Source organism: Ambystoma mexicanum, chromosome 13 (assembly GCF_040938575.1).
Source record: "Ambystoma mexicanum isolate Mex_15411 chromosome 13, UKY_AmexF1_1, whole genome shotgun sequence".
In the NCBI taxonomy this organism is placed as follows: Eukaryota; Metazoa; Chordata; class Amphibia; order Caudata; family Ambystomatidae; genus Ambystoma; species Ambystoma mexicanum.
This window is the reverse complement of record NC_090938.1, coordinates 240,886,770-240,909,322: the sequence shown is the minus strand read 5'-3', so window position 1 is coordinate 240,909,322 and position 22,553 is coordinate 240,886,770. Positions and strand designations below refer to the sequence as shown.

Genomic DNA, 22,553 nt, shown 5'->3' with positions numbered 1-22,553 from the left:
CCAGTACAGGCCTTCTGGTTCGATCAAAGGTGAAAAGGGTTTCACAAGGCGACAGCAGTGCAGAGGAGAAGTCCTTCAGCGGGTCACCAGCGATTCCTCGGTCCAGCCTCTTGGTTGCAGGATACTTGGCTCCTGTATTCCTTCGTTCGTGAGAACTCAGGAGATCGACATGGTAGTGGTGTTTCCAGCCCCCTCTTATCCACGGTTCCCTTTGCGCCAAAACGTAGGGGACCCAATGGGAGATCCGCTCATCAACACTCACACCATTCTTGGACCAATCACGGACCACGGTGGTCCCAGGCATTCACACCACCCTAGACTCTCTGGCACCCAGGATGAGTATTGGGACCAGACATCCCAGCCCACATCCTGGAGGCACACACAAGACATGTAAAGCATCCGTGTTTCGTGGGAAAGTACATGCCCAAATAAGGAAGGCCCCGGGTCGGCTCGACCTGGGGAAGGTGAAGGGAGCAAGACGGTCAGCGGACAGGACAAAGGAGCCTCGTGGTCTGGCCATTTTGGGAGCCAGGCCACTATTTTGGGTTAAGCGCAGAAAACGCGCTTAGAACGCCAAAAGGAGCTCAAAACACAAGAAACGATCGCTGCCACCATTACCGTCCCTGAATCACTTGCACCGATCAGATACAATCCTAAACGAGTATCTAGGGCCTGTAGAAAGCTAGAGACCCAAGAGAGCTGTAACTTAGCTTACAGTGCCCTCTTGTGTCATGTTGCACGAAAGCCGCAACATGATAAAAGAAACTACGGGAAACAGCGTTCCCCGGTACTGACTGTCTTAAGGGCATGTCAGTTTCCCTGTAAGAAAGGAGCGTAAGCCCAGAGGAGTGCGGCAGAAGGCTGCACTTCTCTGGCAAAGTCAAGAAAAAGGTGAAAAACAACAGCAAAAAGTTTAGGGGTTGCCACATGGAAGGAAAATTACCTACAATTACGAAATCTTTCCTAACAGGGACCAAAAGTAAAAGTGGGGCAGCATCCTGACAGCCAAGATTGTTCACAAATATTAATTGTTCTTGAGAAGAGTGTGGCTGTTTAACCCTTAAATTTTGCCCTTGCAAAAGTACTTGATAAGCGAATCCAAATGACGAACTGACACCGGATGAGCATCTATAACTCGGTGTATGATTGAAATACGGCATACAAACAAGTAGCACACATTTTTTATTTAAATGAGTTGGATATAATCAGAGACTTCTGGCGGGTTGATCATGCTATCGGTCTTCGGGCTCAACATGAGTATATATCTATTTAGGTGAAGGGTCATGAGTGACCCCCCCATAAACGACCTTTGTGTCAGTCATGTAGTAGTGGTTTTGTCTTTGCGGACCCCAATTGTCTGAGTACCGAATGCTGCCCTGTCCCGGTCCTGTCCAGACCTGCAGTGAGCGAAATCCTTCAGTATTTCAGAAATTGAAGTGGTGTGCTTGTCTGTGTGATGTACATTTCTTGCAGTCCTGCTACAAAATCCAACCTGTGAATAGTGATGTCTTCTACCCACTGAAATCACTGCATTCATCAAATTAGATGTCCACCTTGCAGTGGAAACACACCCACTCTCCCCTTTGGGCACATCACATCCCCAATGCTTCCACTGCTCTGCTGCTTGGATCAAGCATGTGAGCAGTATGAAGAGCTGCTGCTTACGAACTTACAACTCAACAACAACTCACATTTCTGCTGCTTGGATCAAGCATGTGAGCAGTATGAGGAGCTGCTGCTTACGAATGTACAACTCAGCAACAACTCACATTTCTGCTGCTTGGATCAAGCATGTGAGCAGTATGAAGAGCTGCTGCTTACGAACTTACAACTCAGCAACAACTCACATTTCTGCTGCTTGGATCAAGCATGTGAGCAGTATGAAGAGCTGCTGCTTACGAACTTACAACTCAGCAACAACTCACATTTCTGCTGCTTGGATCAAGCATGTGAGCAGTATGAAGAGCTGCTGCTTACGAACTTACAACTCAGCAACAACTCACATTTCTGCTGCTTGGATCAAGCATGTGAGCAGTATGAAGAGCTGCTGCTTACGAACTTACAACTCAACAACAACTCACATTTCTGCTGCGTTGCCTTGACTAATGTCTTGGCCTTCTTCTAGGTCTCCCTCTCTTCTACGTTATTCCTCCTCGACATCCCCCGCTCTTCTCCCACTACCACTCGATGCAACGCGGATCCCACTTCAAATTCCCAAAACTCGTCTTTAAACCCACCCGCTCCCACTCTAGCCTTTTCAACGGTATTACCTGATACTTGCACCATTCATGATAGCACCCACTTCAGCCTATCTGCCCCCACACTCATGCACTGCCGCCTGCTCTGAGCTATATTGATTTCATTGCCCCTCCACTGGAACACCTACCTCACCGCCATCCGATACACTAGTGCTACCACAGCAGAGAAAGCACAGAAAGCCACACCACTACCAACAGTGATCGAAGTGAGTGGGAACAGTCGGGAGTAGTGTTCAACTATTTTTATTTTGATCTGCTTACCATTTCCCTACTGTTTACAACGGTTACCAGACATTTGGGCGAAAAAAATTGGTCGACCAGACAAATGGTCCAACCAATTTGGTCGAAAACCAAATGGTCGAATTTTTTTTTAAATTATTTTAACCCTTTTTTTAATTTTTTTGGGGGGGTCCCAACCCCCTTTTTTTCTCGAAAACCCGGGTCCCAACCCCCTTTTTTTCTCGAAAACCCCCTTTTTTTTACAAAACGAAAACCCGAAAAATAAATATATAAATTAAAAAAAAAATTCGACCATTTGGTTTTCGACCAAATTGCGTCGACCAAATTGCAGTCGACCAGTTTTTTTTCGACCAATTGACTGGACACCGTTTACAACCATATTCACCATTCTATATGGAGGTGTGTCCATTCATGTCCCTGTGCAAGTGTAAAGTTGCAATAGGAGCCTTAGTTACTAGTCACTTAGAGTAGTGCAATGCCCCGGCTGCAACACCTTGTCACATGTTGCACTAGGCTTCCATCCACCCTCTCCCCTGCCAAGACCACAGTTCCACTACTGTTTTCGGTACACTTCTACCACTGACTACCAATCATTATATAAGACATCTTCCCTGATCCCGTCTCACCCTCTATAGTTACCGGACATCCTACATGGATGTTAATAGCTGAACAACGGGTTTTTACCATGCATGTTCTATGTTGTTTTTTTGCTTCCTCTATTTTCTGTCCCCATTCTATTTCCCTATGATTCTCCTCGTCACAAATTGAATTGCATCAAATTTGCTTCACTTCTATAAAGCACCCCCAATGGGACTGATCTGATGCCATTGCTATTTGTTAAGCGCACCTGTGCCCACCAGTAAACACAGTTCAGCACCGTAAAATACAATGCAGTACAAGTACGGTCTGGTCAGGTGTGTGTGTGTGTGTGTGCGTGCGTGCGTGCGTGCGTGCGTGCGTGCGTGCGTGTGTGTGTGTACCTATCCATTTATGTGCGCCTTAATGGTCGAAACCATATACAAAAAGTGTCACTGAGGAGTGTGTCGATGTGTGAACGTGTATATGGAGATACACACCATCCGCAACAACATTTTAAATACAGTCTCGACCATTAAGAAACAAATGCATAACACTAATACATTCATAATTTCAACACATAACATATTACTCCAACTAACAACACTTAAAGAATCCAAAAACAATTAAAGCCCTTTTAAAATTATATTATCTGTAGTCCAAAACATCTAGAGAGCCACACGTTCCAGACCCCTGAAACATCAGAATTCCTTTCAGGGTAATATTTTTGCTTTAAATCTTCCTGGAGTTACCCCATATAAAGAGAACCATGAATGTAAAATGCCGCTGCGCACTGAACCGTATTAGTCTTACCCTTTAAGATGAAACAAATTGGGCCTCATTTAGCAGCACAGCAGTGTGGGTACAAACCATGATAGGAGGGTGGACATTCCATTAACACCACTTTACAGCCACGTTACCGCACCACCGTACTACAGAGTTTGGAGGTGGACGAGTTACCTCCAGAAAAATGCTGGCAGTAAATCCTCCACTTTACCGCCAACAATGTGCAGATTTGCTGCAGCAGAATTACCGCTCACGGTAAACCCTCTGAAATCCCCAAGGAGTCCTGTAGACTCTATAAATGGGGATTTACACAACCATGCCACCACTCGCAATCCCGTGCTGATTCCACAGGACAGAGTGGTGGTAGTGGTAATCCGGGGAGTAATTCCACAGATTTACTGCCGAATTACTGGCAAACTCGTAACGAGGCCCTCTCATTCCAACCCCATGCTTGCTGCGGTGTGGTCTAGTATGTTCCCTTTTCAGACCAAAATGGTTTGCACAGATTAACAGGAAATGGGCAGATTGCCTATGCCCTCATCAGTCAGTACCACTCCTTTGCCCTCACTTCCTCCTTCCAGTGCCACGATCTGTCCCTCATCATTGGCGCCTTGAGATGCATATTAGTAATGAATTTCCTCAGATCAGGAGGTCTCATAATGGGAAATTAACCTCATCATGACTCTGGTGGTAACAGTAAAAATATCTGTTATCGTAAATAAAACTCGGTTTTTAAAACAGCACCTAGTTATGAGTTGGTATGGCCCGCTTGGGGTACATAGAAAGTGGTGCATGGTGTAAATAACCCCTATTTCCCCAACAAAGTATTTTGATGTACTGTCTGGGTACTGTCTGCGTACCATGTGTGTTATATAGTCAATGCCATCCCAACTCATAATAAGGTGGCTTAAAATATAAATTATTAACACGTTTTGTTTTACAGTTACCCCAATACTCATAGCAAAGCCCACAGCCTTTGGCAATCAGGCCCTGAATATTACATTTGGTTGGTATAGTTGAAAAATGATTCCGCTGGAACTGTGCAGTGATGGCCTCTTTGGGTGACATTTCCCCTGTTCCATAAAAAGCTGGTCAATCTTGCTTCCCGTTTCCAGTGTATCCCCTTTCTCCAACTTTCTCTCAAAGCACCCCCTGGTCTTGCCACCAGAGACCAAGGTGTGGAAACGAAGCCTGGGTGCAATTGCTACAAACAATCCTCAGCAACAGGAGGCGGCAATGGTGGTAGCGCTAGAAGTCAGCATTGGAAAGCCCAGAGCACGTGACCCTTTTACACCTGCCTTAGCAAGTGACTCAGTGGGTCCTTGGCTGAGCATTGGTGCAGCAGCTGGTGGCGGTCTTTGCATAGGTATAAAAGCACCCTTTTACTGCATTGTTTTGCACTTTTTCTTTTTACAAAACAGCTGAACCCCACATGCCACCCATTTCCATTACATTGTTTTATTCCTCCCCTTTTTAGTTTTTTTTTATTTACATTTAAAAAAGCTTTATAAACACTATCTTTACACTGATGCAGAGAATGGATATTTTTGGGGGATATCCTGTTGAAGTCCACATGGATTACATTTTGTTTTGCTCTGGAAGAGCGTGAAGGTTGGCAGGGAAGGTGAGCCCATTGACGTCTACGGTAGCCATTTGACTTTTTGGGGGTAGCAGAACATGAGTTCAGGGAGGATGGTAGTCTCCAGATGGTTGGTTAGTGTGCATGCATGCTCATCCAAGCCTTCTCCGGAGTGAAGCGGTACGAAAGGAGCACAAGGCGAAACACTGCAATGAAATATTAAGCAATATCCCAGACACACTCTGGGATACCAGAAGTACTCCATAGATCCACATCTTAAGTACTGGAGACTTCTGTTTGCAGCCAGGTTTAGGGAAGTGGTAACAATGATAGCATGATAGCGATGAAGGTAGCAAGAGAAGTAGTAGTAGTTTATCATTTTTATAGCACCTTTATCCCAATAGTATGGTGTCGACGCACTTGTGGAGGGAGCGCCATTGGGGGACCGAAGCCCAAGATATAGGAAAGGTTGTCGGACAGATTAGAATGCGTGTGTGCATGTGGCCAAGATAGGGATTTAGGTGGGCTGATCTTGCTCCAGTACGCTACTGATGAAGGTCAGGCATGTGGATGGGTGCTGGGGTGGTCAGGAGATTGCGCGAGTGCAAGAGACTCGCTCTGTGTCCAGCTAGGCCACGTTTTTTGTCATAGATCATAGCTGCATTCTGATGGCAGAGATGTTGTGCTTTGCGTTTTTTTGTCTGGTGCATGGATGTGAGTACGTGCAGGTGGGTAGCCATGCCTGCGGCAGAGGTCCATCGAAGTGGTGCGAGAATACGTACCTTGAGGCTCAGTTGGAGCTGGTCTTACAGAGTTTGCTTAAGTGGAAAACAACAGTGGATCGCTGGTCACCATAACGTTTTATCAATTTGGTAGCGATTATGTATGTTTTCTGATTCGGAATTCAGACGCTGAATATTGTGCTCAGCCTTATTAGTTTGAATTGAGATACATAAAGAAAATGATAATAAAAATTGTTTTAGAACAAAAATCATGCTTGTGAAGAGGTATGTTGTGTGTGTTCTGTATAAGTTTGAAAATGTGATTACAACTGATAGCCCATAAGAAGATTGTATTGTATAGTAATAAAGGCTGTATGCATAGGACCCTCTTCACCCTGTCTTTCCCTCCCTTTCCCTAGTCTCATTCCTATAGTCCTTTGTATCCATCACACACTCCCCAAGTCTCATCACTAATCCGCTCAACCCTCTATATCTTGTCTTCACCTGCAGAGTGCTGAGCCAGTGGAGGACTGTGTTCAGAACACCCTGTCCGCCCTTTACCCACCCTTCTCGGCGACAGGCCCCACGCTGCTGTGCCAGGTATTCGCGGTGGTGGAGAGGACCTACGGTGAGGATGCGCTGAGATACGCCATTGAGTTCCTTGTGCCGGCCAAGCACATCCTGCAGCGGATCCAGCAAGAGGCGTGTGTAAGTGACGCAGTACTTTATAACTGTAGAACAGCAACTTTAGTAACAGTTCTTCAGGGTGATGGGCTGGAGTTAGCAGAGGCAAGCAGATCGTAGTCTGGTGAAATGCTCAAAAATGTGTTTTATTCACACACAAGAGTACAACTTGGCTCAATGTGTATGATATATATAGTGTCTACAACATGTGATGTCTACCACAATCTAGAAAGTGGGGTGGGAATGGAAGAGTGGAAAAGAAAAATGGCCGCATTTTTTAGATAGAGATGTGCATGAGGGTTGTGTGTTTAGGGTGACAAAATAAAGCCATGCCATCAGGGCACCCCTTTTCTAGTCCTATTATTTTCCTACAGAAAACTTTGGTACAACGTCCACAGGCCCAAATTGTCCAAATGAAGTAGCCACGAACATAGCTAACGGAGAGCCTTAGTTTGTTGGCCAGATCTGGAAAAAGTGGTATTAGGGGGTGGGTAGGACATCGAGTGTGGAGGGACATCTCATTCCTCTGGCTCCCCAGAGAACCAATGGTCAGAAGAAAGCTAAATGAGTACATCTTTGTCTACGAAGGTTTGAAGAGTCTGATGACCTCCTTAGTTGGGTAGCAGTCTATCTATCAAGGCAGGATTGGCTCTGCGTTTAGGGAGAATGTTGGGGCCATGGGGATTTATTTATTTCCTTTAGTTTTATTTATTGGACCTTTGTAGAAGCCTATACACAAGTGTTTTCAGGCGCCACAAGGCAAAAAAGGGTGGGCGGTGGGGGACAGAGGAGAAAAACAACAACAAAAAAGACAATAAACAGTTCTACTGGGCCTTGTTGCTTTCATACTGTGCAAGTGCAGTGAATAATAAGTGCAGAGGTGGGGGCAGTAGGGCTTGGATAAGAGAAGGGGTAGAGGGGAAGTATGGGAGGCGGGGGCCCCATGGACTGGGCAAGCGCAAGGAGGAGCGCAAGGAGGCCAAGTGGCAGGGGAAACCAGGAGTAAGGGTCAGCTAATGCGAGGACAGGGTGGACCAGATTCAGGCTAGTCAGGGAAGAGGGCATGAGGGCAAGTGCTAGTAAGGGTGCTGGGGAGGATTGGTCGAGGAGGGCCTGGTCCCTGTAAGACTCATAAGGGGCCAGGCACTAGTTGCAGTGGCAGGAGGACATTAGCACGAGAGGGGGGAGCGAAGGGGGAGGAGAAAAGTAATGTCTTGAGAAGCTTCCAAAGCGTAAGGAGAATCAGTTCAAGTTTGAGAGGGACAGCAAGTCCATTGCAGAGGGAGGCTCCTGCTGAAGAAAGAGATATACCCCCACTCTCTGCTTAGTAAAACGTTTGATCTGCAGAGAGCTGGAGCTAGAAGACCAAAGGACTCAAGCAGGGTGGTATTTAGGGAGAGAATGTTGGCTGTATCGGGCCCCCGGCCCCAGAAAGCCTTGTGGATGATGCATAGGCTCTTGAATTTGATCCTTGCCGCCACTGGGAGCCAATGGAGAGATTATAGGACTGGAGAGATGTGACCCCTGGGCTTGAGGCCAAGGATAAGTCTTGCAGCCCTGTTCTGGATAAGCTGAAGAGGGCGAAGTGAGGAAAGAGTCAGATTGAGGAAGAGGCTGTTGCAGTAGCCCAGCCTAGAGATAACAAGAGCTCTGGAGACATTGAGCCTCGGGCTCTGGGGAAAGGTGGGGAAAGGGAGAATGCCTCTGTGGGGGTGGAGCTGAAAGTTGGACTTCTTGGCAAGGTCCATGATGTGAGGGTATAAGGAGAGGGAGGAGTCGAAGATTACCCCAAGATTGTTTGCCTGACAGGAGGGTGAGGGGAGGGGAACCAAGGAAGGCGGCCAGAGAGTGAAAGGGAAACAAGGAGCAAGTAATCCCAATGAGGAGGATCTTGGTCCTACTGGCATTAAGGCACAGATCATTAGCAGAGCACCATGCCTGATTACAGGCAGTCAGGTATAAGAGAGGAGGAAGAGGAGGCTGAGGAGGGAAGCTTAGAGGAGAGCTGTGTGTCACCAGCATAGCACAGGCAGTGAGGAGAGAAAGTGGAAATAAGGTGGGCCAGAGGGGCAAGGAAGATATTGAAGAGCCACAGCGACAGGATAGAGCTTTTGGAAGATCACCTTTCCTCTGAGGATTCTGTTGGTGCTATATGAATGGGAAACTCCCAAGCATCCAAGTAGGAACTTTAATTTAAGTTTAAGGTTCTAAATTGTAAAACTTAGCAGAGAATTTGACGGAGAAAAGCAGTTAATTACGGTCTTGTTTACCAGGGCTCGAAATTAAGATTGGATGAGCAGGAGCTACAAGCAGCTCCTGGGTATCCAGCGGTAACTGGTCACCAGGAGCTAACACTCAGGAACCAGGAGCTAGTACATAGCAGTGCACAAAACTAACAAAATGCAAACATATAATTGTGTCAATTATGTATGAGTCCTTATACTTTAAATGTCATGTAGGTGGGTCCCAGTGTTTATAGTTTATCCCAAATGCTCAGAGTTAAATTCCCAAAGTTGTGTTTGCTATGAATCAGTTGGCCTGGGGGTCCAAACGTAGCGCTTGGTAACTGTTGGTTTTAAGCTAACCAGGCTCTTCTAGGCGATAAGCAGAAGCTAAATAGCGCCTAGATCTCCTCAGTTCTGAACCCTGTTTACGATGGGTGGTACTCTTCAGATAACGTCTGATAACAACACAAGAAGATTGGGATGGACAGGGGCAGAAGTACTGTCCCTTGCAACCCCTGCTTGCCAGTGACTAATTTAAGAGAAACACAGAATGGCGAGCAGCTGCTGTAGGGAATCTCCCTCCCCTTTAACCAGCTTCTCCCCACAATATGAAACACTTGATCAAAACGACCTCGGCTGAGCAATGTGGCAATGATTGGGTTGTGGTTATTTCTGTGGTCGGGATTCAGTGATGATAAGAGAGAGGGATAGCCTCTTTGAAGTCTTTGTTCACAAACACTTGGTGAGCAAAAAAAAAGGCCTTCCAGTGTTGCTGCCAGACACTCTGGCAGAGTGGGGGCACCCAGAGCAGCTTTTTCCATGTGCCCCAGTACTGTGAGTGTGGCTTGCAGAGAGTAAGGCTGCACACAGTTTAGGAAGATGGGAGCCGCATCTTGTACTTCTACCACAGACTCTCAAGCTGGGCATCCAAACCCACACATGCCAGTGTGCAATGCCACGCATGATCTTGTTCTTAATGGCCCATCCCCTGCTAGCCAGTCAACATACCCCCTATGTACGGTCTGATCACTCATAAGGGGAAACAGGGGGCCCCTGCAGAATAGGAACACCCTATTTAACCTTGCAGTGCCCATTTCTCCCACTATCCACACTCAGTTGTCAAGATCCACTCTCCCCTTAACACCCTGACAAGTCTTACATCTATTTTCCTTCTTGTCTTGCAGTCCCAGTACAGCGGCTTCCTCTTCTGCCATGAAGGATGGCCCTTGTGTCTTCACGAGAAGGTGGTCGTGCAACTCTCTTCCCTTCCTTGGCAGTGCTTGAAGCCCGGGGACTTCTACCTGCAGGTACTGCCTTACCTGGAGTGCTCCCCAAGGCTGGCTCTTAAATGCCTGTCCCAAGACAGTCGCAGTGTTCAGGAAGTTCTGGTGCCGGAGGACTCCTACCCATTTATCTTCACTGTAGAGTGGCTCAACGGCATCAACAAGGACCGCCATGCAAGTCGCCTGGAAAACTGCCTGCTGTCCACCGGTGAGCGGGTCTTGCGCGTTCCCTGGTCTGAGGTGGTCTACCCTCAGTTTGTGCACAAGGACGGATTCATCGTTGGTAGGCGATGCCCCTTGGATCCATTAGCAACAGGGAGCCTACTCACTACTGGTGAACAGCTTTCAGAAATCTTAGGGGACCGCATCCCAGGAGATGGGCGGAACTCCAGTGCAGATGTCAAAGACCCACATGGTGGTCCTTCGAAGACAGGTCCTGATACCAATGGGGCGGGTGGGGGGAATCATGCAGAGATTTGCAGCCCTTTCCTAGAGAGCATTGAGGGTGAGTATGTGGAGCTGTTGGACTTCAGTCTCTCACCAGATTCTAACGTGGACACCAGGCAGCGTTACCTTGAAGCCAACAGCATCTCCAAGACCAAGACTGTACCTGTGCGGAAAGGGCATGGCAAGGGACGGAACAAGCGGCACCGTGCATGGTTGCACCAGAAGGTACCCAAGGAGGAGGCTCTGCCCAGCAGAAACCGGGGAATGCAGACATGGGAGGGCAGCAGAGGTGGGGCTGAGCCATCCAGTCCACCTTATATCACAGACAATGTGGGGACACAGCCCACGCCCGAGGAAAGGCATGCAGATGGCTCCCTGGTCAGCCCCCAGCACGGTTATGTTGGGGCACACACTAGAGTTGACCTGGTGGGCACAGAGGGAGTGTGCCCTGAAGATGCGGACCAGGAGAATTCCTCACTCGTGATAAAGACCCCTTCTGCCTTTGTCTTGGACCTTCGAGCAGAGATGGTGTGCTGGGAGGCAGATGCCCGTCGATCCCCAAAGGAGGAGTGTGAATATCTTTCAATCCCATCATCCTGCCAGGAATTTATCCCCAGGAGCATCAATCAACTCACAGAGGGAAACTGTGTTGGATCACTTCCACAAGGAGGCAGTTTTTCTCCCAACATGGCATTGGAGCGCAGTCCTACAGTGGATAAGCTCTCGTTGTTGAAAGACATTTCTACAGAGGGCATGTTTTCCTCACATGAGGGTAACGCACAAGAGCTATCGTCAAAATGTGGGAAGCCCTGCCAAATGCCAGAGAATGGCTCGAACGTGCAGTGCTTAGCCAACCAAACAAATGATTCCAGAGACTCCAAACTACTGCAAGTATCCCCCATATCCCAAGAGACAACTGTTTCAGATCAGACTCCCCTAGACTGGGAGGACGAAGGAACTATAAGGGAAGACGATCCTCCAGATGGAGCTGACAAGGAGGGCCCCAATGCCTCTCACCCAGCTGAGTGTCCGGACCCACAATCAGGTCAGGGCAGTGCAACAACATCTTTAATAGGAGGACCAATGGATAAAGGACAAGTAACCAAAGAACAAGGCAAGCCAACCAGCCACCTGCCTACAAAGATGCCCATAAACCACATGGAAAGAACTGCGAGCCACCAGCCTCCCAAAAAGCATAGCAAGGGGAAGAGGAAACGGAAGAAGGGAGGAGCAAGAGGTACTTCCAGGCCACCGGACACTAAAGGTGTGGCTGGTACTAACGAGGTTTCTGTGGAGGAATGCCCAGGTCAGATAAAGGAGGAAGAGGTAACACCTTTTGACCAAGTCCTAGAGAAGCCCTCTGATGTTACCATGGCTGGTTCACAGTCAGAGGAAGCACTCGAGGAGACAGGGTCAGAAGTTGAACACGTCGAAGGCAGTGCCGAACTCACTGTCAAGGAAGAGGAGGGAACCAGTGATGAGCAACTAACCACAGAATGTCAAGGTATGGGGGTACCAGCCCAGAACCCTTTCCTTACTGGGCCTTGAGGTTATGTCAAGGGATGATGGGCTTAAGAGGAGAGGGTGGTATCTAACTCATGTGCTTAAATCACCTGAATGTATACTCAGTGGGCTGCAGCAGTTTGGCAACCTGTGATTGTTGAGTGGTGTTCAGTCAATGATAATGGTAGGTTGTAATAGGTGTTTGAGTTGAAAAATAAATACCAGGAAATAGCTCTTGAAAGTTGCTAGGAAATGGATATGAAAGGGATAAGATAGCAATGAGTTGGAACATTTCTTAGAAATGGGATGTGAAATGAGTTCGGTGGAACATTGTTAGGGGTTGCAGTAAGAATGGATCTAGAGCAAAGGTTGGGAAATGGGGTATGACATTGCAATGGAACAAGCGCACCTATGGCTTAACTCATGGAATAGCCCCTGTTTATTCTGGTGGAGAGCAAAGGGGCCAATTGTGGGGTGCAGTGGTGAATACACGTGTTGTATAGCTCTCTCATGTTCCTGGTAGGTGCTGAACAGGACGGTTGCCTTCTTCCGCCTTCTGCTGACGTGCTCAGCCAATCAGAGGATCCCTTGTTGATGACCGCGGCTGCTGCAGAGGTGGAAAGTCCCTCAGCTCTCCCACATCAGACCACACCCGTTCTCGGAGCTGCATCGACCAGACAGGAAGTAAACTGGGATGTACTGCAGTCTGGAGTCTTCTCACTGACTGGTAAGGAGCAGGAAGAAGGTCCCATGTACCTTTACTTTTTACTTTGACTTTTCTTTACTTTACTTTAAGATATTCATATAGCGCAGGCCATGGACCCAGCGGCATTAGGGCGCCGACAAACAGAAAAAAAGAGGACCACGATGCAGAAGCGTAATAACAAAAGGGCAGAAATGTCAGGGGTTAAGCAAACAACCATGTTTTCAGTTTCTTCTTAAACACAGGCCCATCTGGCTGACACCTAAGATCAAGGGGGAGGTCATTCCAGGCTTTGGACGCTGAGATGGAGAAGGCGCCCCTTTCTGCCTTTCTAGTTCTGCATCTGGAAATACACAGAAGTTTCAGGGTATTTGATATAAGGGATCTGCATTGTGTTTTTTCTGCTAGAAGGTGTTGTAGGTTGCTGGGCATAAGGCCATGTGGGCACTTAAAAGTAATGACTAAAAGACGATACCGCACACGGGACTCCACCGGGAACCAGTGAAGCCCTCTTCTAGCAGCAGACACATGGTCAAGGTGAGAGAGTCCCAACACGACCCTTACAGCCCCATTCTGAATGACCTGAAGTCTGTTCTCCTTTTTACTAATGCCTGCCAAAAGGCTGCAGCAGTAATCAATTTTTGCTCCGACAATTGCTGTGGCAATTGTCTCGGCATTAGCTTGGGTGAGAGTTACGTCTCGAATGAGAGATGTCTTTCTAATCAACATTGGCAAAAAGCTTGGGAGACAGCTCTCAAGAGGAAACATCCATTCACGGTTTGAGACCATATAGGGGACCTATAGTATAGAGGCATTGAATACAAAGCACAGATGTTTACCACATGCCCGGAACTACCTCACACACTCCGAAACATATCTCACACACCCACAGAGATATCTTGAACATCCACTGAGCTATCTCACACATTTCCTGTCCTATCTCTCATGCAACAAAGCTATATGTTACACTCCCTGAGGTATCTTCCACAGTATCGGGGAGATTCCTCAAGCCACTAGTGATCCTGTTCCCAAAGCTGTCATCAACATCAAGAAAGCTACCACCAAAATCCGCAGAGCTGTCTACCTTACACCGAAGGCTATCTACATCACCCGTAGAACTATCATCATGCCACCACACAAATCCCTAGCGACATCTGCCACACTCCCAGAGGGATCTCTTAGCTCCACAGTGATCTTACTGCCAGCTATTTAAAACACTTGCAGAGCTTTCACCAATATCCCCAGAGCTGACTCTCACCCCCGATAACTATGTCCAATGCCACTTGTGCTTTATGATACTTCAGTAGAAGATATACCCACAATCCAAGAGTGACCTCTCAGAGACACCAACGGCAAAGCTATCTCCAGTGTCCCCAGAGCTATCTCCAACACCCCTTGATCTATCTTGCATACAAGAGCTGTGCCCCACATCTTCAGATATATTTTCCACAACCACAGAGAGAACAGAGATCCTTCCCCTCTGAGCTATCACCCACACTGAACACTCTCACTCCCCCGTGTCTATGTTTATGTTTATGTTTATTGTGTTTATATAGCGCTTTACGCCAAAGCGCTTTACATTATAACAACAAGGATACAATAACAGTAGAAGCAATTACAAAATATGAGTCAAACCAGTAATACAGCAATTAGAACAATTTGCCAGTGAAGATAAATGAGGGAAGAGGGGGTGGAGAAGGGAAGGAATGGGGAACAGCAAGTGGAATAAGCTGAAGGCGAGAGAGGAGGAGAGGGGACTTAAGAGGAAACGAAGCAGGGAGAGAGAGGTAAGAAGGGACAATAACATTTTTTTTTAAAGTGTCAACTCATATAAAACCAGCATTGTCACCCAGACCCAACAGCAAACTCCCAAACCCACAGCGACCATCTCCACCCCCTGAGCTATCTACCTTGCCCCCAGAGATGCCTCCCAGACACCAGAGCTATCTCCCCCACTCCCAGAGCTATCTCTCGCCTCCGTAGAGATCTTACATCAAGAGCGTTCTCCCACATCCACAGAGGTATAGCCTGCATTATCCCCTATTCTCTAGGCGTAATCACCCTATTAGCGGCATCTCCCTCTTGGCTGGTGTTAAAGAAATTGTGCAAGGCACAGCATTGCATACGCATAAATGCAGATCACTAGCACATTGTGCAAACGGGTGCTTCCAAGGGTGGTATCAAAATTGGGTGGTATACTGCGTCGCTGCAGTCTCTCACATTGCCCTGCATGGAATAGGGCAGAGCAAGTAGTGGTGACTTCAACTCCTGTTCCATCAGGATATGACAGTAGTCAGTCCTCTTAATGATGGGAGCAGGTTTAGACATGACCCACCTTCTTTGACATTCTACGGCCACCAAAAAGCTTAGACGGTCTGTACAAATCATGTTGCCTCACCGCCAGCATCACTATGGCAGAGGGCCCAACCTCTGGCTCCTGCACTTAGAGAGTCTTCCATGGACCCCCACGCACTCTTTTGTTTTGAAATCCCACCGGTACTCAAGAGATAATCCCATCCTTTGCAACAGGAACAAAGCCAAGAGGCTTTGAGAACATGAGGGAATGCTCCTTATCTAACACTCTGATGTGTAGATGGCAGGCACACTTTACATATTAGGCACAGCGGTGGCCTTTTCTTTGCTGGCCACAATATCTACTCCACTCGCTACAAAATTGGGAATTGGGAAGGCTAAGATGCTTTCACCTCTGTGTAAATGTCTCAATGCACAGTCAAGGCTTGCAGTAAACCATACCTGGCCCTGTACATTTCTGACTGCCTCACTCTGGGCTTCACTACTTTTTCAATCATGATCACTCATCTGAGGCATCATCAGAGATGAGAACGCTGGTTGTGCCCCCCGAGTGAGCCTAAGTCACCAGGCCCTCTGTTTCCTCACGCACACTCCTTGAGGGGCCCATTGTGCAGGCACCACTGGTTGGTGGCCTCTTTTAAACAGTTGTCGTGGGGCTACAAACTGCTTGGCCACAGAGATGTTCCTGCCAGGAACCCCGGTGTGAATCCACAAACTTGTCCAAAAACCAGGAAGGTCTTTCCTTACAGGTGAGTGGGATAAAGATTGACCATAGATAGTCAGGACCAGTGCCTGCCGGGGAGAGCAACAGCTGCAGTTGTCAGATCAACATATGATCAGGAAGGTGTCTGGGATGTAAGCCTGTAGTCCATAGCTGAGTGCAAAAGCCTACAGAAAAGCCTAAGAAAGATGCATGATGTGGCCTCTACTTCTTAAGTAGCCTCCAGAATGTTTGACTAGATGCAGCCCTTTGATTGGGGTTTGGGACTCCACCATTCCACCCATACACATTAGAAAATAACATCTGTTCCGTTACCTTGTAACACCTTGGGAAGTGCCTGTAGCACCCAGGAAGATGCCAACCTAGAGGTGGGGTGTGAAGGGTCCCTATCTGAACCCGGGAGCCTGACAAGACTCCGCCTGGCTGTGAAGTTCTCACCAGGTACCAACTGTTCCAAACCTCCCATTAACAGAGAGGGTCTCAAGAATTCACGCTTCTCTCCTTGACCTAGCGGCGAGATGAGCTGTGTCACAAGCCCATGAGAACATCCACTCAAAGGATGCCTTGCTGACTGGTCCCGATGAGGGCCAGACACAAAGCGGCAAGAGCAATGGGCAACCAAGCCCACTGGCAGCCGACTGAGCCTGAGGGTGGTGGATGCTTAAAACTAAAAAGCCTAGGTACGCCCTAAAGGAAACCCCATAGTACCTCTGAAGAACTCTGAACTGTAACTGAACTAATTCTGCTGTACTGAGGCAGGACATTTCGGCACAGGCCATTTGCCCACAGCGCTTTTGGCACAGGTTACTCTTCGGCGTGCCCTTTTGGCCGCAGCCGGAAATGCACACCAAAGGAGGACCTAACACCAAGGCTGTATCTTAAATATATGGACAACCAAAACACTAATGAGTGCAGTGTTCTTGATGTCAGTATATTCAAGGAATGCACGGGCAGTGAGGCTGACGGCATGGCTTAACTTGCTCTCCCGGTCAGACTGTGCATTCCAGGGTTATACCCTAGAGAGACCCGAGACTGTGCCAATCAGAATCAGACTTACAAGAAAGCCAATAGCCTGATGGGTATAAAGGAGGCTGCATACAGTCGTTTCTGGCCGCGGGCCCTGAGGAGGTCGAAGTAACTGTCACTGCCCGCTGGCTGGACGGAGACTGCTTCCTGGAGCTCTGGAGGAGTATAGACCCAGAAGAAGCTCAAAGCTCAAGGCCCATGGCTGTTCCCCTCAGTGGAAGATTCCAACACCTAGAGGAAAGTGGGCACCCGGCTAGAGATGGCAAAGCAGGAACTTTCACTGCTTAGGGCCGGGGAAGGAAAGCCCAGGAGGGGAGCCTTCTTAGAAACTGAGTCCAGAGCCAGGTCACTAAGGTGAAGTGAAACCTCGTATAAGGACAGGTGATTTCTGAGAATTGGTGAAAGTGAAAACCCGATGAAACGGATGCCAGGGAAATCCTGATAATTGATAAGAATATAAACCTTGTGGAAAGGCTGCCAGAAGAAACTGGTGAAGCATAGCCTGGTGAAAAAGGACGCCAGCCAACCTTTGAAAGTGGAGAGAGAGAGAAGCCTGGTGAGCGTGACACAAGGAACCTGTGAAAGAAAGCCCTTGGTACCCCTGAGTACTCCCGAGGGGAGACTCAGGGCATTTATGTTGATTATTCTGCTGGACTAATGCTGGGCATTTTAGTGATAGGTTTTGGACATTTTGGTTTGGATAGAATAGGGTCAACTAAGTGGCTAAAGGACAAAAGGACAACATACAAAAAGGTTTGGAACTTTTCAGCTGCCCATCATTTGGACATTGTTTTGAAAAAGGCAGGGGGTCCCCAGAGGGGTAAACCGCTTATGCTCTTGGTTTCAGATTCCTTGGTTTTGGGATATCCTGTGAGGTGACATGGGGGCATCCTAGCCCCCCACCAACCCCAACTCCCTCCTCCCTCACTGTGTGTTGGCCCATCCTCAGCACAATTTCCACAGTGAATCCATTTTGTTTTAACCGCAATATGTGTGTACACACATTCCGTTATTCAGAGTTATTTTGTGATACCCTGTATTATTGTCCTGCTTCCCTCCAGAGAGCTTGTCTTCCTTATTCGACTACATCTACCACCAGGTGAGCCAAAGAAAGCCCTGGGAAGACTGTTTTCCTAAGTTAAGGAAGGCACAGGACTGAGATACCCCTTCTAACAGTGTAGAGAACCATACTCGGGGTGGAAGAGATCAGAAACCAACGCATGCACCCCTATGTGCAGCTTCCATTAGCAGGGATGCCCGGTGTAGTGTTGTCAAGGGAGACTTTAATCTGTGGATGGATATCTGTGGCCATAATCAAGCAGTGTGGGTACAGGACAGGACAATTTGAGATACGGGGTTAACCAGAAAAACCCACAAAGCCAAGAACACCCTAGACCTGATATTTGCCCAACACATTGCAATCTCTAATCCAGTAGTCCATATCCTGGTGTGTGCAGGTCATTACATTTTGTGGCAGTCTCAAAGAATACGAGCACAAGAAATTGAACTTCAAGCTTTTATGTATAATGTTAATGTTGTTGGGATCGTTAGAACTTGGTATTCCTGCACTACCACAATGACTGCGGTAGACCTGACCTTCGGGTTATGGGATGCAATAGTTCCTGCTTTCAGAATCTCTCAATTTAACTCCCAAACATGATGGGAGCATTCGGTTCCAGTTTGACTTTAGGAACCTCCTCTCCTCGTCCCTCTATGTAGCTTGTCTCAGAACGACTTTACAAAACCTCTCACGTACTTTATGAACTTTCTCCGTTGGTTCCTGTAGCCAACACATCTCTTCCTCAGTTCTAGATGGCATCGGGCAATAACCTGGCTTTCAATGACCCTTCTAGACTCTAGAAAATGTCATTCCCACTTCCTGCATCCAAGGATTTCACACGGAAGTGTTACTGCTCCTGTGTGTTTGGACCTGTGACTCCAGATCTCAGTTTGCAGCACTTTCTCTTGCAGCCTTAACTCATATGCGCTTGGGACCCTGTCTCTAGTCTGTACTTCTCAGTGATATCTAGAACCGTTTCTCTCCATGTTCCAGCATTCAGCGTTTGGCTTCAAAATCTTGACCTCTTGTGGGGCTTGTGACTCTGGGCCTGATTCACAGAGCATTTTCCAGTGGGACTGCGCCATTATAAAAGGCCTCTGTGAATCAGGCCCTTTGAGGTTGAGTCCTATTTCTATCCTTCCTGCACCTTTCCAAAGCCTCCTCTGACTCTGTCTTCTTTCCTCGCGTCCTGTTCAAGTTTTGATCCCATCTCCATCCTTCGGCTTCTTGTTACTATTCACAGCCTTTAAAGTGCTCAAGACTCTCCTTTCCTCTCCAAATTATTCTTGGTCATTGCCCGTCAGATGAATGTGATTTCTTCGAAAATAGTTCACCTAATGGAGATTTCACCCAATCCATTTCTACTTTTTTACTTTAAAAAAAAATAAAGTGGGGGTAGACCCCTCCCTACCCAAACGTATACCCTTAGCCCACACCCCACCTATTATGCATTACACCTATACCATTTCACCTACCATTTTCGGTGAAATAAATTTGGTGAAATCTCATTAAGTGAAATGGTATTCAAAGAAATCTACGGTGATAGTGCCAGTCTCCCCCTTTACTCTCCACATTATTCTGGGGCAGTGCCAGACTCCCCCTTCAAGGTTAAAGGCGCGCACCTCGCATCTACACTAGAACGTGTCCTGCGGTTTGGGGTTCGTGAGCCTGCATCATGTTCCGGGGAGTCTCGTCCTGCCATGGCTCACTCTGACTCGCCGCCTCTGTATTGGTGAAATCGGCTTCAGCTAAATGTAGGTTCTACTTGAGCCAACAGCGCTCCATCACTGCAGGAATTATTCCCCACACACCCACCCCTCCAATCCCCTCCCCCACTTCTCCTCTTATCAGGCAGTGCTGCAAGGTGTACCACATGGCCCCGCACGATGAAGGACTAGCAACATCATCACAATTATAACACTACACAATTAACAAGACAGGGTGAGCCGGTGCGGGGTTGAGTAGGGGGTTGGTGGAGGAACTCCTATATTAAAAAAAATAAAATAAAATGAAAACAACCGTGGTGAAAACTGCACGTTTAAAATGCAAACGTGCAGTTTCATGGCAGCGAAAACACGCGGAACCGCCAATAACTACTATCACGCATCACAAACCAGTGAGGCAATAATCCAACGAGTCAATTACTTCAAATGTACCAACAAAATCAGAGGTAAAAAGTCTTTCACCCACATGTGTTACCCCGCAACTCTGAAAACACGTACTTATGTCCACCCCAATCCTCTGGGTTCATCTGCTCCAGCCTTTGGGTGCATCTTTCCTAAACCCCTGGGGTGAATATCTCCCCAACCCCAGGAGTATATCTATGCCCAAATGCTGGGGTATCTCTCTCCCCAACCTCATGGGGGCATCCAGCCCAAACCTCTGTCTGTCTTCAACCTTTCATCACTCAGGGCTGTCCCTCTCCGTAGCCCATGGGTGCCTCTCTCCCCAGTCCTTGGGGTATTTCACACTCCAATACTAGAGATTGCCTCTCACCTCATCCATCCCTTTATGTTCATCCCCTCCTTCCTTCTCTCAAGTGTTTCTCGACTACTCCCAACCTTCCTCCTTCTCAGCTCTCCCAATAAACTCCTCTCCTCCACTTCTCGACCCAGTCTTATCTTTCCCTCTCCTCCAACTCTCCTCATCCTCTTTCCATCACCCAACCACCTCCAATCCCCTCGACCTCAGCCACTTCCCGTACCTCCCTCTTCCTCATCTCAGGTCCCTCCTTCTCTCCACTGGTTCCAAACTCCCTCACTAGATAGGTATTCTCCCCCAAACTCATCCACAGGGTTGGTCTCATTCCCATGGCCTGCAGTTGTATGGACTCTGGCACCTGGAGTTTTGATTGGTCGGTCCACGTTTCTTCCTTGGCGGGAATTCCTTGGCAGTTTACATTTCTGGGTACGCCCCCTCTTGCTCTGTGGGCCGAGGTTTTTTCTCAGTGGGCCGCCATTGTAGCATCTCAGGGTCGGCGACGCCTAGAGAGAGCGGCAGGCAGTCACCATGTTCTGTCTCCGACACATCTACGTCCAAGAGAAGAACCACCAGTGTCTGCACAGAGGGAAAACAAAGCTTGGTTCTGGGGAGGAACACATCAGAGCATCGTCGCTTCCAATTGGCTACCGGCCTTGCTGCTCCGCCATCAGTGCAGGAAGTAAGGGTAACATGGACCTTGTGGATTCTAAGGTCTTCTTCAACCTTCATATAAAAGCCAAACCTTTCAAACTTCACTAGAGATTTGTCTGGAAAAGTTCAAGGTCACCCAGAGGTAAAAACATTGGGGACTGGCAAGGCAGAGCATGTCGCTGTCACCCCGTAGAGGGCGTTATAACTGCTGCATTGCCCCTATGGGGCGTGCCAAGCCCCCACTACACCCCGGGCATGTTACATTGTGTATCCACATCCAGACTCCAACGCTGAAAGCAGGGGAGATGCTAAGTCTGGAAAAGACCCGGGGCTACGCTGATGTCGGAACTGTTGGGACTGGGGGCTAGATAGTCTTTTGGTTGTAGCTCCTGAGATTCTATCCGGGGCTACAACCAAAAGACCAGGGGCTATAGCCCCCTTAGTCCCCCCCCTAGCAACGCCTCTGGCTGAAAGTGGAACATTTTTAATTATTCTTGTGGCGCTATGGGCCATGGGGAGCAGTGCAGAGTGGATGGGACATAGGGGTGCTTTGGGAGGCGACAGAGGGGCTGTTGGACCCACTCACAAGTGACTGTGAATAATTGTGAGTCGCTTTTGCGGACGTTTGCCTATCCTTACTCACAATGTGCCACCGAGAATGAGCAAGCCCAAAGAACCCGTTGGATGGTACCCACTTGGGAAGGTCTTCTGTCACGTGTTTGCATTCTCTACCTTACCAGAGGGGAACTATTAATTGGCGTGCGAGTCTTGTCACGTGGACAGTCCAGAGCCGCAACGCTTGGCAATTCTATGCGTCCCTTTTCTGCCTCGCTGGGCGGCACCTGCGAGATGTGGTTGGTGTGTAGTGTCTCTCTAGGCGTAGCGTGCAAAGGCCGCCCGCCCGGATTACCTTTACTAATTTAGGGTGAAACCCTAAGCATTTCAAAATGTTCTGAAATGTGGGAGACCCTTTGCTGAGAACAAACAAGTCCGAATAACCTGTGATAAGTCAGGGCGCCAACTCAGCGGGATCTACAGCCACATTTGAGCTCACTGTGCCCTGACAGGGAAGCAGCCTCATTTGCATATTAGTCCGATCCCGCCAATAAGGAAGTCTGCCAGCAAAATGCTGGCTGATTATCCTCTGCATAGGTGTACCAAGAACAATCCCAGGAACATATTTCTACTTTGTTGGGGTTCATCAGTGAGGTGTGGGCGGCTTGTGAAGCAGTGCTCCTCCCAGGCACAAAGAGAACGGGGTCCCGCTCTGGGTTACCCTTACATAACTCATGATG

General features: G+C 48.0%; 1 protein-coding gene across 2 annotated transcripts in view; it reads left to right on the top strand.

The window, feature by feature from the left end:
• ARHGEF40 (Rho guanine nucleotide exchange factor 40) overlaps positions 1-22,553 on the top strand; it is a 507,114-nt gene that overhangs the window by 199,015 nt on the left and 285,546 nt on the right. For both annotated transcript variants that reach the window (XM_069633711.1, XM_069633710.1), the window contains exons 2-4: positions 6,672-6,869; positions 10,255-12,304; positions 12,827-13,030. In XM_069633711.1, coding sequence (XP_069489812.1) covers positions 6,672-6,869; positions 10,255-12,304; positions 12,827-13,030 — 2,452 coding nt within the window. The remainder of the gene's footprint in view (positions 1-6,671; positions 6,870-10,254; positions 12,305-12,826; positions 13,031-22,553) is intronic.